We start from the raw sequence: 15,089 nt of genomic DNA, 5'->3' as shown, positions 1-15,089 counted from the left end.
TTTAGTGAGACAGTCAAGGCTTCCCCCAAAGAATCCTGGGAAGTGTAGTTTGTGGAAGGTGCTGAGAGGAGACTCCTATTCCCCTGACAGAGCTCCAGTGGCCAGAGTGGTTTAATAGTCAGCTGCTCTGATTGAAGCTCTGTGGGGGGAACAAGGCTTCTCCTAGCAACTCTCAGCACCCTTCACTAACTACACTTCCCATGATTCTTTGAGAGAAGCCGTGACTGTCCAAAGTGAAATAAAGGACTGGTGTAGATGTGGCCAGTGAGAGCTTTGGTTTAAATTTGGGTGGGAGGCTACACGTGCCTGCTGTGGAACAGCCTGCTGTGCTTGCTGTAGAATAAAAAGGTGGGGAAAACCCTGAAAAGCAATGATACTGTTCACAGTGTTTTCCTTTTGGAAAGGAAAGGGGCTTACCCTCCTCCCCTCCCTGCCCCTCCCCCAGGTCAGTGTTGGACTAAGACCTGCGAGACCAGGGTTCGAATCCCCACACAGCCATGAAGCTCACTGGGTGACCTTGGGCCAGTCACTGCCTCTCAGCCTCAGAGGAAGGCAATGCTAAAACCACCTCTGAATATCGTTTATCATGAAAACCCTATTCATAGGTTCGCCATAAGCCGGAATCGACTTGAAGGCAGTCCATTTCTATTTTCAAACATGGTTGCACAGAAATAAATCCCATTGAATTCAAAAAGTATGCAACTGATCAAATCCACCCACCTATCCATTTCCTCTTGCTCCTTCCTCCCCTCCCCCCTCCCCCCTAACTACTGTTGATGGACAACTTCAAGGCCCCTCCTAGTCTCCTTTTCTATGGTCCATTATTTTTAAACCAGACTTAGACTGGACAGCTCTCAGATGACATCTTCAAAAAGAGGGCTGTCCTCTGACAGCCTTTCAAAACAGAGAACAGCCCTTGTGGCCACTGTACCCCCATCCCAAGAAATCTGTCACTGTTATGTGCCATCCACAGGTCAAGAGCCTACTCAATAAATCAAAGCAAATTAATCCCAAGTGTGATACATAGTTCCCAAGTTATAGAAAGAACTACTCTTGTAGTTTTATGCATAGCATTTACTTTCACTTGATGGTGACAACCCCATGCAGCTGAGGCTGGAGGTCAGTGCATGTGCAATGGATAATAATACCATGCCAGAGAGGCCCTTAGAATCACAGTGTCAGTAATGTCATACGACTTTTTTTTGGGAAAAGCCATTTTAAAGACCTTTTCCTCTCCTGCTTTGATTCAAAGACATCCCCACCTGCAGGTTTTTGAAAGGTGAAAAGGCTAATTGCAAGTAGCCAGCTCTGCTGCCCTGTGGATACCAAGCAGAATGGATAATTGACTGTTTCATTGTTCCTAATCTTCACGCTGCATCGAATTGGTGGTGAGATGGGAGAGTATTTCTGGCTGCAAGCTGCATTCACTGATAAGTTGCAAGGCTGATAGCACTGGCAATCACATGAAAGTGATAATCTGTCACAGAAGCCAACCCATGGGAAAATATTCTGTCCTTCTACCATCTTCTAGAGTGACCCGAGATGGAATGGCTGATCTCCCTTTAATTGTAACAAGATTCTTGGTAAGTCCCCCCTTCTAACTCTGTGGCATTTCTGCTCATAAAAAACTGTTTGTAGATTTGCCAAGAAATGGCTAAACCCAATCTCACAGATGAAACAGTTTAACAACAGGTCATTTTCTGAAGTGTCTATAAATTGATTCCAATTGAGTTGACTGACCTTGAAAAGCAAAAAGTATGATCTGAGCACCCAAGATGACCCCTACCATGCTGGTTTAGCAGGTGACAGGAATGTCCATTGACATGGTGCCAGGTTAATATTTGGGCAATGACATGATTGTGCATGCATGTTGATGTGGACTGACTATTTTGATGTGGCTCAACTATTATTATATTATTATTTACTTATTATCTCACCTTTCCTTGAGACAGTGTATGTGGTTCTCCTGCCCCAACAATCCTGCAAGATAGGTTAGACTGAAAGATAGTGACTGGACCCAGTGAGCATCATGGCTGTGTGGGGATTTGAACCTGGGCATCCCCTGTCTTAGTTCAACACTCAAATAATTACAGTTCTCTGCTTTTTATTTAGTTCAGATTGGGGCTTACAGTTTGAAAGGTGTGCTGGATGTATGGAGTGAATTCTAGAGCTTAAGGTTTAAAAAGACAGGCACTGTAGCTGAAACCTGCCTTATAGCCAAATTTTCTATAGTACCCTTACATTCCAGGTATATGTGATTTTATTGTGATTACTCCCAATCAAAACAGATATGGACCCCTGACCCCTACTTGATCAAAGCAGTCAGTAGTGCTGCCGAGGGAGAGGATGTTTAACCTTTCCCTCCATGTCATTTGCCTGATAGACATCACCTCTTCCAAAGCTCTGGAATCCCTGTGTTTTTGGAATGGGTGTGAGGGGAACAGTGTACCTTTAATGGTCTGTGTTTTTTCCTCAGCAGAGCTAATATCAGCTTCAGAATGGGGAAGACGGATATAGATCAGGAACACAGTGGAGGCAGGAGGGTTAAAAATCCTCTTCCCCAGACTTACTGCTCTGCTCAGAGATGGAATCCCTACACCTGCTTTAAAGGGGAGAAAAATATTGGTAGATCTTATTGTGAATCTCTCATGATGTGTTTTTCTCCCAGTTTTCATTACTGAAAGGCACCCAGTTTTTATCATTATACTATACATTCTAGGGCTGATCCTTGTAACTGAAAATACATTTTGATCTTTTTATTTAGCAAGAGTTCTGAATTTGGGTTCTTGGCTTGAGACTGATCCTGTATCTTTAAGAGAAGAGAAAGTCAGTCAAGTGCAGGTGTTCTTGCAACTCTGTAATGAGAAAAACCACAAGGTAGAATTCTCCCTCCCCCCCTGCCCAACTTTTAAAGATACAGAAGACCTCTTGGTTGCCAGGTCCAGCCTCCCAGAGGTCTTCTGTATCTTTAAAAGTTGTGGAGGGGGGAGAGAGAATTCCGCCTTGTGGTTTTTCCCATTACAGAGTTGCAACAATACCTGCACTTGGCTTACGTTCTCTTCTCCTAAAGATACAGCATCAGTCTGAGGCCATGGACCTGGCAACCCTATTCTGAATGTAAATTTGAGCTGAACAACATTCATTGACTCCAATCCAACTACAGTTAGATGTGATTTAACCCCACTGAGAATGCTGTACATACATGGTATGTCTACAGGATTTTTTCTTGGGAGGGGAGAGAAGTAAAACACTGAAAGGGGGGAGCAGGCTAATTCCTCAGAAGAACAAAACTGAGAAGAGTACTGCCTGTATGTTTTGTCTCATATCTCAGGTTCTACAAATGCTATAAGCATACTCTCTTTTTTTCAAAAATGAAAACTGGGGATCTGGGGATTATAGTTCATTGAGGGGGAGGGGCAACTGCATCCTTGTCCCCCCAGGGATGCCCATGAGTATGCATAGGATTGTAGCCTTAGTCGCAAACTAATGTTACCTTGAACGTGCTGACACATTTAGATCTTTGTCCTCTTTTGTTTGAAATCCCCCCCTGGCAACATGCAAATCCTTGAGCTGCTGGAAATACAAATATTACTGTAAATGCCAGCCAACATTAGGTGTAAAGCATCTCATACTTTTTCAGTTGTATGCAGCTAAAATTCCAATGTTGTGCAACACATTCTTGATCAATCATACATTCATGTTTCCAGAGAGGATTCAGTTCTTCAACCATTTGAAAATCCTTGTTTTCATCTGTGGGACTGAAGATGAGATGGCTCAGTTACCTGACATAAAGAGGAAGACATTAAGGTAAAAGAGATTCCTCTAATGCTCTGAATTTGTAACTAGCACAGACCTGTTTTATTTTCAAAGATACATATTGTTATGGAAAGAGCTATGAAATCATAAATCAGATGGTGAGATTTAATCTCAGGAGATCATATTTCCTGGTGCTATAGCCACTCACCACTTACTTCCTTTCCACAACTAGAAAGATTAAATAAAATAATCATATGTTTTACTGGGCTAGTTTATATTAGTCATTGTAACTGAAATAAGATATATTTTAAATACTGTACCACCACCACAAAACCAGGGCAATCTGATGGACCGATTAGAATGATTCACCTCAGGGCTCAATGAATGCATGTTAAAATTTCCTTTAACATCATAGTTATTCATATAACAAGCATTAACTAATATGAATGTATATACAATCTCAGCCAGCAAGAGCCACAAATAAATTAAACCAGGATAGTTGTATTTAAACAATGAAACCTGGAGATTATAGCTGTTTTGAATTAAGAACCAATTCACAAGGAAGATTCTGCCCACAGGTAGAGCGTTTCCTATCAACACTTGCTTGTAGCAATCCACACTCATGGAGAATGGTGAATACCTGTCAATCTCCAATGCTCAAACCAAATCTGAAAAAACCCCACTAATGACCAAAATATCCCTTCTGATGTTGAAAAATTTCCAAACAAACATGAGGCAAGATTGCCTCTAGTCACTCTTTGAAGAAATGAGTCGCAGGAGTCCACTTGTTTTCCCAAACTTTATTTTAATTGTTCAGCATAGTAATTGAATAAAGGAAATAAATGAACAAACAAAAAAATACAGAAGAATTCAGCAAAAGAACCAATTATGAAGTAGCAGATACTAAGCATGTACTTGTCCTTTTAACAGGTTCCACAGTATTATGCACCAAAAAGCACATTTCTTTGTATGAAGAATAGCATATCATCATTCCATAATAGAGAGGGCATGGATAAGAAAACAGCAGGGTAGTGGCAAATTCAGAATTGCAGGATCCCTTCATGTTAGTCACAGCCATGCCCCCTCCACCCTTTCTGCTGCTGGATTGAGAATGAGATCCTTGTTAATACCTTCTCCCACAACAACAGACATCCCTAGGAGCCAATCAGCATGAAAGAGGAGAGTGTTAGCTACTGAGAAGAGACTTCTCAGTGTCTAACTCATCTCCTTTCATTCCGATTGGCTCCAGTCACCATGAAAGGACAAGGAAGCATGTTAGAAGACTCTTCTCAGTGGCTAACATGCTCCCTTTTATGCTGATTGCCTCACAGGATGCTGGAGACATAGGGACCCTGTTCCCAAAATGGTAAGGGGTCTAAGACCCTGAGACCCCAGATGACCACACCCCTGTAGGAAAAGCAGAAAATAGTGCAGAAATTAGGATAACCACTGCCACCAAACATGATCAAAGCTTATTCCATGACTTTTTGAAGTAGGCCATGGTCTTTTGTTGTATCATATTCATGTACTGAATACAGTTATGCCAGACTGCATAGAATGACTCTAGACTGTCCTGGCATTTCACATCTGAGACTGATTTGGTCTGGTCTTTTCAGATGCATAAAGCTATAAACAGGTTGATCAGTTAGAAAATGAAATGATGCCTCTTTATCCAGGTTAAAGCTCTTGCCTTTAAATTATTGTAGAATCTAGAACAATGAATTAGCCAACAGGGAATAGAGCAGAGCAACCATATCTAATAGGGTTGCCAGGTCCATGGCCTGAGACTGATCCTGTATCTTTAGGAGAAGAGAAGGTCAGCCAAGTGCAGGTGTTCTTGCAACTCTGTAATGGGAAAAACCACAAGGTGGAATTCTCTCTCTCCCCTCCACAACTTTTAAAGATACAGAAGACCGGACCTGGCAACCAAGAGGTCTTCTGTATCTTTAAAAGTTGTGCAGGGGGAAGGGAGAATTCCACCTTGTGGTTTTTCCCATTACAGTGTTGCAAAAACACCTGCACTTGGCTGACCTTCTCTTCTCCTAAAGATACAGGATCAGTCTCAGGCCAAGAACCTGGCAACCCGAAGCAACCACCACTAAGATGCAGACAAAGCCTCAAACCTACTGCTATTTAGACTTGTTTTTCACAGAGTAGGAGGAAACAGAGCAATAAACCACCCTCTGTTACCAAATGGAGAGGCAATTACAAGTCATTTATAAGGCAAGTCTGAAAAACCCCAACCCTAACAGAGCATAATAAAAATGAGGAATCATCTGATATCTAAGAGCCAATATAATGGTAAATTCATGATACACAAAGCACAAACAATAGCAAAAAAACCTTTTTAATAGCTGCTTGAAGATAAAGCAGCAGTTGAGTCTTAGATAGTAAATAAACTGCCCAGTGGACACTCACCTTTGACCAGAGCAAGTAAGCCAGATTCCTGTCCCACTAACTCCAGGTAGTTCAAATTAATCTGTTTCACTTCATTGGTATGTTGGTTGCTGCCTAATCTATGTCTTCTCAGGAGTGTCCTATTTAGTTCAGTGGGATTTATTTCCACCTGTGCATATGATTGCAGCTTAAATCAGTGAAAACACTGGGATTGCAATCCTGTACATAGTTGAGTGGAAATAAGTCCCAGGTAAATCCACTGAACTCATTATTTCTAAGTAAAGATTAATAGGCTTGCATTGTGTTTACAAAAAATTCTCTTTTAAATTCAGCAGATCAAAAATACTATTTGATATTAATAAGCAACAGGACTTGATTGTGCAACAAAGTGGCTCTTTGATTTCATTTTTTTTAAAACCCCAAACATACAAAGGTAGCTAGTGAGAACAAAATGTGAGATAGGTTAAATATAAAATAATTTAGAATAAAGTGTGCAATAATATTTATGTAATTAAGCCACAAATACTCCTATGTTTCTTCATGCAACATTTTTCTCAGTGAAAACACCGTTTTCAGCTCTTTAATGTAATTGGGGCTTTTCAAACTGGAGCTGGAAACTCATGTTCTTTCTGACTTTCCATATAGCTAATAAATGCAAAATGCCAGTCCCCAGAGGGGCTGATCAATCATATAGATGAATTTGAGCAAGTTGTGAAAATCACTTGGGAGAACAGCCTGACATTGTTCATGAATACTGACACAGAAGATCTAGAAACCAATACTTCATCACACGTAGCATGTTAAGGCAACTCACTAGTAGGGAATTCTGTGTTTAGTCATTGGGATGCCTTACAGGCCTTCTTCCCAGTCCCTTTGATGCAGTGCCATACTCCTCTGCACAAGGCATTTATTATTACAGCATGTTCTGCTTTGAGATAAACTGCCAAGCTGATCAATAAGAAACCAGCACTGGCAAAAGGGGCCAAATCCCAAGCATGTCCAAGTAGGGTTGGGAAAGACTCTCCATCTGAAACCTTAGACAGCTACTGCAGATCATTGTAGACGATACTGAGCTGGCTGGATGAATGTTCTGACTCAGCATAAGTTTCCTATGTTTGTATGCACAGGGAGGAAGCCTGCTCACTCATGGGCCGAACACATCCACTTCAGCAGAGAAAGGGAGAGTATCTGCCTTGTATGGAGAAAGTCCTCAATTCAGTCCTTGGCATCTCCAGGACCCCACACCTATGTCCCGGGAATGTCCCCTGCCCCAAGCCCTGGAGAGCTGCTGCCAGTCAGTGTAGACAAAACTGAGCTATGACCCATGGTCTGACTCGGTAGAAGGCAGCTTCCTGTGTTCCTGTGATGATGAGTCCACCATCCTCACTGAAAGGATAGCTGCTCAGTAGGAAGAGGAAGAAAATGGGTGCCAGAGATTCCGCTATAACCTCAGGTCCCAGCCTTCAGTATTATTGACACACATTTATTTTTAAGTGAAGGGATTTGCATCCAGGCATTCTGACTGCGACATCAGCACACATGAAACAGCTATCTTCTTTAATGTTTGTGCCATTGACATGCATATGTACTACACAGGCCCATTTCATTGTAGGCACTCAAGAATGTAGAACCAAAGAGTTGATTGCAGACCTGAAATACAGAGGAGCAGAGGAGCTCCTCTTCAACTTTAAGGAAACCAGAGGTTTAAAGGAACAGCATGCAGGTGTTTGAAAGTCCTCTGCAAGCAGATCTGTGTGAAGCTGCTTCAAAGAGCAATGCTGGGATGCAGAAGTGGTTTCCATTGAATGGAAACATTGAGCAAGGCGTGTGCCTACCACCCATCAACTGATGGGTGACTGGGACTGTGCTTTGTTCCAGCAAAGGAACAATTGGGAGCCCACTGTAAGCTCCTGATTATTCCTTTGAAGCCCCGCTCTTACCTGTCCCACACCTATGAAGTCATGTGTAGGGCAGGTGGGTGTAGTTTCTCCAAAACAGCCTTGTGGACCAAATGTGGAGGGCTGGCGGGCCAAGTTTGGTCTGTGGTCTGGAGGTTCCCTATCCTTCTCTTAAAGGATGCCTCTGATTCAGGCTTTGCAGTGAGGAATATTTGACACCTACTTTAGGCACTTTGTTTTGTTTTGTTGAACTGCTATGCTTATAGTCAAGTTTTCCTAATGCCTAACCTGAGTCTACCTTTCTTTATCTTAAACCTTTTAAGCCCACCCTCTCATCTCCCAGTCTGGAAGCAGAGAACAATGCTCTCTTGTCTTATTTCAGACAGCCTTTTAAATATTTGAAGACTGTTATCAACTCTGTCTTTTCTTCACAGTACACACAATGGCAGGTTGTTTGAACCATTCCTCATTGATCAGTAAAGGATGTTTATCATTACATTAGTCCCACACAATGAAATACCTAAAACAGATTCCAAAGCAAGAGGAGCACAGTATCTTTATTAGGATCAATGAAAATGACACAGAATAGAAAACAAGACTGCCCGAAATTCTTATTCGAGCTAGAAGTTAATTTTTTTAAAAGCAGGGTTGGGGAGGAAGAAAAAGATATGTCAAGTCCATAGTGTGCGGGGAGGAGAGTGTGCAGCTTGGACTGGTGGAATAGAGGAGACTTCCAGCTCAATCTTATGCATATTTATTCAGGAGTAATTCCCACTGTGTCCAGTAGAGTGTGACTAGCTGGAGCTAGACATCCTAACTCTGGCAAATGGGGCCAGATTCAGGTCCTGCCAAAGGAAACCCTTACCTGACCTGTTACTCAGCAGAAAGGCATGTGCAAAGCAAAATCCACTTTCCTCATTCTGTAGAGGCTGCATACCTCCTAGAATGCCAAATGGCGAGGTCAACCTGCTGTAACATTGTGCTGGTGGAAGAATCTTGTTCCTGATTTTCACTAATTCAGTGACAGAGTGCTGACTTACAGGAGTCTGGACGGTGGGAAGATATCTAAAGGCGATTCAGTATCCCCTTTCCTTTGGCAATGAGTGCCAGGATGTGGTCTGAAGGTAATTGAAGCTGCTACTCACCAAAGCTAATCAGGATTGGGTCTGATCAGTACACTGTATTTTCCTTGTTGGATATTGGTTTACAGTCCAGATCTCTGGGTTGTTGCTGCTGTTTTTAGTACATTGTATGGCCAGTTCCAATCTTCTAAAATGTTTGCAATCCCTTCTAATTTTATGACATCTTCCAATTTGATTTCACACTCACTATACCCATGCCAAAGTAATTAGCACTCTGTACAAACTGCACAGAGGACTTTGCTGACCAGGTGGTCAACAAATGCTCTAAATAAATAAATAAATAAAATGTTGGACAAGATTTCTCCCAGGGCACACCCATATTTGCCACTGCGAACTATAAGGTGCTATAATGATTCTCACCCTTCAAGATTCAAGGGGCATCTTGACATCCTCTCCCTTGAACTCTTGAAATCTATGGAGAAGGTTTTCTCTGTTCTTCAGAAATATCTCTTGGACAGCCGTTGAAGGCTTTGTTCTTGAAGTCTCAGTTGTGAGACTTTCCATTGTTCTCATCAGAGATTTATTTGGGTCTGTCCTTTCTTCTTTTCTTTGGTATTGTGTACCTACGCCATTGCAGGGGTACTTGGTTACAGTTCTCAGCCTCTCCCCAGGCTAAATAAATAACCATCTTTCTGTCTTTTTTCTGGACTCTTTCCAAGCCATTAATGAGGTGCCAGAAAGTCAAAGCTCAGTTCTGTGAACTGCAAAATAACAACCTGATGCAAAACAAACTAAAGAGGAAGCAGGTACAAATAATCCTGCCCGTGCTTATGTTGCTAAAATGTGCTGGAACGGCTCGGTTTGCATAGCTGCTGGTGAGTGGCAACGCTCCAATGAATGGGTTTGATAATCTACCAGGCTTTTACCTAACAGAAAGGCGTGCCCAAATACACCTTGGCTCCTCAGATTTCACAATTTGCCTTCCTGCATTCTTCAGAGAAGGAGCAACTCCACTCCTCTGCTTACAGCAAAGAATTCAAAGTGCTAATCAGCAAAGCGACATCCCTGCCCCACCAACATGAATGCTGCTCTGGCTGTTGTTACCTTTTGCCTCTTGGTCGCTTTGGAACCTGTGAACTGCCAAAGAGGTAACAGATTTTATTGAACTGCTTCTGGTTAAAGTTGATTTGTCTTCTAGCAGGAAGTCCTTGTCTACACCAGCTGATTTTTTTTTACCTCTTTTGCTTTATGAAATGCCATTTATTTTGCTTCTGCAATCTGCACCTAACTACGCCTAACTCATGCCCTGTGTTTCTTTTTTGCTTTTATTATTATTGTAGAGATTGTGGCTTCGTGAAACCCATCCTTATCATTTCCTAATGCCAGCAGCAGTAGTTACCTGGACAAAATGTTTCACTGCTATGCTCACAGCTCTGTTTTATTGCTTCCTACAAATTTCGGCTTTTAAAAATCTTAAGGTGCATGGCTGTCTATTTACCAGCGTTCACTCATATTTCTCCCATCTCATCTCTTTCCCCTCCTGAATTTATACATTCATCCAGCCTCGCTTATACCCATGTCCTTTCCTCCCCTAATTGGAGAAAAAGAGAATTTGCTGAGTTCCCTTCCCTTCATTTACCACTGAATCACTAAAGCCAGCCTCCACTCAACTGACATTTGGACAAGATTCTGAGCTGCAGCAGGCCATGACCTCCAGGCAGGTGTGAGCTAAGGCAGATATGGGGAACCTTTGGCTAGAGATTATGGGAATTGTAGTAGTTCCACAACATCTGGAGATGGAAAGAGAAAAACAAAAGAACCAAGAGATGAATGGGTATCTTATAGCTGTCATTCTCTGTTTTGCAGCTTGGCATCTCTTTCAATTGGGCAGCCATCCATTTTTTCTGATGTTGTGCTAAATTTTCACAAGGTTATTTTTTTTAATGAGAAAGTCAGCCTTAGATAGTTTTTCATTACTCTTCCACCTCCCAGCCCAATGCCTGGTTATAGCTCCAATGTGCTGTTGCTTTATGGTGCCATTTTTTATGACTTTTTGTTGTTGTTGCATGATCCATGCCAATTAGGGATCACATAGTGATATGATGGCATCATGGTGTCACATAGCCAATCAGCCAACATGAAGCCCTCTCATTGTCCTCACTCAAAAAGGGGTGAGGGGATGTGTTCCTGCTGCACAGACAATTAGGTAGTACTTCCTGTGCTACTACACCATGATGTAAGTTTCATTCATTGCACCACCAGTGCTGCACAGTCAGATTTTCACTCTCTAATTGGCCTTAGTTATGCATGACTAATTGGGGAAATTGTGGATAGGCATGCACATGTAGATGCAGACACCCCTAACCACATTCTCAGCTGGTCAGTTACATATATCTGGATGAGGGAAGGGAATATTGAATTATTTGCTTTGTCAATGGATCACATTCCTCCTCTTTTCAGACAGCCACCCCTTGCAAATAGTTTTGCATCCTTTTCCAAATAAAAAGTGTGGAAAATTTAATTAAAAGGATTCCTCATTTCTGCTCTACACTACCCTCCCAAGCCTTTTGCTATATACCCCGAAACCTTGTTCCCTCCTTGATTTTTGATTTTTCCATATTTGTCTATGCTGAAGTCAAGTGTTAACATTGTAAGCTGTATATTGTCCTCATATCTGGGAAACTGTCACAATTCAGTTCCTTCTTTTTTATTAAGTAGGTGAAAGTTTGAAAAAAAGTAGAGTTTATGAATATGAATACATACAAATATTATTGTTTCTATCAGGCCATAGATTCTGACATGTCCCAGCTTCTCACACCTCAGGCATGATACAGAATACTAGTATCCATAATAGATTACTGTTTAATGTTAATACAATGGAATTTTAAACAACCATTGAATTCAATGCCAATGGCTTTTGAACACAGATACATGGGTACATACCAATAACATCCAGACACACCCAAGGTAGCATTCAATCCTGCCTAAATCAGAATCAAACTGTAACACAACGGTTACATTTCAGGCAGTGGTTCTGACGGCTCCAAAATAAAATGCATTTAATAATTGAGGATGATAATCTTTAGTTTAATGTAATCTTTCATAATGTGCCTGGGTCTAGTTGCCATTTACATGTCCCACAATGCCCAGGAGTACCACTACACTGGGGCATTGTGGGAAATTTAAATGGTGGATAAAGCTACCTGCCTGGTGGCCCAGGGCATCAGTAGCAAGCTGTACAAGGACACTGGGGCCCCGGCAGCTGCCTAAGGATGCCAGGTGCTGACACTAACCTAGTACCTTAAATCTTCACCCTATTTGCCAGTCATGCAGCCATTTATTTATTTATTTATTGTATTTATATACCGCCCCATAACCTAAGCTCATCTGTTCAAGGTTTATGAGCCTTGCTAGAAGGTGGGAACTCTGTCGCTGCATCACTTTGAATGCATTTGATCAAAGTCTATTCCTTGTCCTATGAGAATCTCTGACATGCTACATCTTTTCCTTTCTTGTTCTCTGCTTGTTGCACATTACTGGGGCGTTAATGGATAATCTGTTAGAATTGTTGGGAGTCAGGAGGCTGGAAATTATATGGGGTGGTGAGGAATGCCTCTGACGGCCTTTGAGTTCAATCCAACCTTATAATTCTGCATAGTGTGACCAGATGCCAAAGAAACAGAGCTCCTGTACCTTTAACAGTTGAGCACAAAAAGGACTTTTGAGATCTACCACTGGTCATTGTGCAGGGATGGGAAAAGAACTGAATCTCTTGACAGTCCATCCGCATAGTTCACTTGAAGATTCTGAAGTCCTGTCCTCTTTTGCATCTGCTCGCTCTGATTGTGTAGTTTCTAATTCTTGTCTTTTCTGATATGGCTCTGCTGTATGTATGTCGGTCAGAGAGCGTAAGAATGTACTTCTGCTTGCTAAAGGAAGGCAACATGCAAAATGGCAGGAGAGACCTTTGGACCTCCTTCCATCAGCTGCTTTAGTCCAGCATTAACCAAGGGAGAACAATGGCCATCGCATTGCCCTTTTTAGAGCTTTGAACCTCTTTCAGGGCAGAATTCCACAAATGCCTGAGAAACCTGGGGGATGAGGATAGGATAAGAAAGAACTCACACACTAGCTGGTACTATCCTTTGTCCGCTTAAGAAGATGAGAAGAGTCCTCCTATATCAGACCAAAGGCTTATCTTGTCCAGCATCCTGCCTCCCAGATGCTGAGAACCTCACCTGCAGGACATGAGGGCAATAGCCCTCTCCCACTGTTGTTCTCCAGCAAATAGCATTCAGAGGCCTGCCACCGGTGTTCCTGAAGGTAACATGTGACCATGATGACTACTAGTCATTGGATAGTCTTATCTTTCACAAATATATTTAGTTTCCTTCAGTTTTTTCTTTATACTCAGCCAATGGGCTTGTGGGAAACTGAGACCATACTCACCTCAAGACATTCATCCCAAGCTCTGAAAAGACCCTATGTGCAGTCTGGGGACTATTCCATTTGTCATGTTTCTCTAATTGTACAGAGAGCATCTATGCCAGTCAAGCTTGTACATAAGTAACCTCTATTCATTTTTTTTTACAATAATTTTTATTCAAATTTTCATAAAGCAAACAAAACAAAATCATAAAACATTCAAAGACAAAAAACAAAACAAAAATGATTAAACAAAAAAATAAAATGTTGACTTCCCATTTGTCGCAGATCAGTTATAGGTCTACAATATATAACAATCCTGTCTCTTAAATTATATTATAAAATCACTTTCCTCCAGTAGTTATCTTAATTAATCATCAAATCTCATAAACATTACTTTATTCTTTCCACAAAAAGTCAAAGAGAGGTTTCAATTCTTTAAGAAATATATCTATCAATTTTTCTCCAAATAAACATGTCGATTAATCCATCTCATTAATAATAATAATAATCTTATTGTCATAACCATAGTCCAAATAAACATATCGATTAATCCATCTCATCAAAATCTGTTAGGTCCAATAATTTCAATAGCCATTATTCCATTACCCATATTAATTCCATCTTCCATCTTCAATAGTCCTGTTAAGTCCAGTAATTTCAGTGTCCAATCTTCCATTATCAGTATTCCATAATAATCTTGCTGTCATAGCCATATATAATAAGAGTCTAATGGGAATTTCCTCTATCCCAAATATTTTCTTGCCATCGATTCTGAATAAGTTGCTGAAATATTGTTGTAAAGTCATATCTCTGTTCTTCTTTTTTACAAAATGCACTGGCTCATCTCTTGAGAGTTTTTCCATTGTCACATGGCTGCAGTTAATTCCATAGATTTTCTCTATATCAAGCTCCATCACGTCATTCCAGTCCAGAAAATTATCCAAGCCATTGATAACTTTATCTCTAATATCTTCATTAATTTCTTCAGAGATAACGTTAAATTCCAAACAGTAGATTTTATTTCTAATATCCATAAACTCCAGATCTTTTTCCAATTCCACATTTGTTCCAATCTCCAGGGCTTGTATTTTCCCTTTATTTTTTCATTTCTCATCTCTGATCTCATTCTCCTCTCTCACAGGATCCCCTGTTTCTTTAAGCTCCTGCGTCATTTTGCTCAGTTCAATTTTCAGCTCCTTACTGCCCTGTCGCAGGGTTTGTTTCGTTATCTCAATCTCATCCATTATTTTCTGAAACATAATTACTTCCAGATTCTCAGCCACTTTCTTGATTACCATTTTTAAAACCACGAAAACAAAACAAAACAAAAATAAAGAAGAACCACTTCTTATTTCAGCAACAATTGGGTTAATATTCCAGGCTTGATGACATCACAGTATAAACAGAGCAGCCTGCCTTATCTCTCTATGTTCAAGAATACAAAACAAATTTAGTTCCCAGCATCAAAACAGTTAGTGGCGTCGTGAAGAAGCAGATTCGTCAAAATAAAATAGACCAAAAAGAGAAT

The 15,089-nt window shown here is 41.0% G+C and overlaps 1 protein-coding gene across 5 annotated transcripts in view; it reads left to right on the top strand.

Annotated features, from left to right (window-relative positions):
- The first annotated feature begins 1,303 nt into the window (after window positions 1-1,303).
- PDZK1IP1 (PDZK1 interacting protein 1) overlaps window positions 1,304-15,089 on the top strand; it is a 34,607-nt gene continuing 20,821 nt past the window's right edge. Inside the window, exons 1-3 of one of the 5 annotated variants that reach the window (XM_061632918.1) lie at window positions 1,304-1,583; window positions 3,708-3,807; window positions 10,131-10,281. In XM_061632918.1, the coding sequence (XP_061488902.1) occupies window positions 10,212-10,281 (70 nt within the window). In that variant the 5' untranslated portion in view covers window positions 1,304-1,583; window positions 3,708-3,807; window positions 10,131-10,211. Of the gene's footprint in view, window positions 1,584-1,754; window positions 1,834-3,103; window positions 3,206-3,287; window positions 3,309-3,707; window positions 3,808-10,130; window positions 10,282-15,089 lie in introns of those variants that run through there. The other 4 variants (XM_061632920.1, XM_061632921.1, XM_061632919.1 and 1 more) reach the window with 4 other exon arrangements.

This window comes from Rhineura floridana, chromosome 6 (genome assembly GCF_030035675.1).
Source record: "Rhineura floridana isolate rRhiFlo1 chromosome 6, rRhiFlo1.hap2, whole genome shotgun sequence".
Classification (NCBI taxonomy): domain Eukaryota; kingdom Metazoa; phylum Chordata; class Lepidosauria; order Squamata; family Rhineuridae; genus Rhineura; species Rhineura floridana.
Note: the sequence above shows the minus strand (reverse complement) of the source record. Positions and strands in the feature narration are given on the sequence as shown.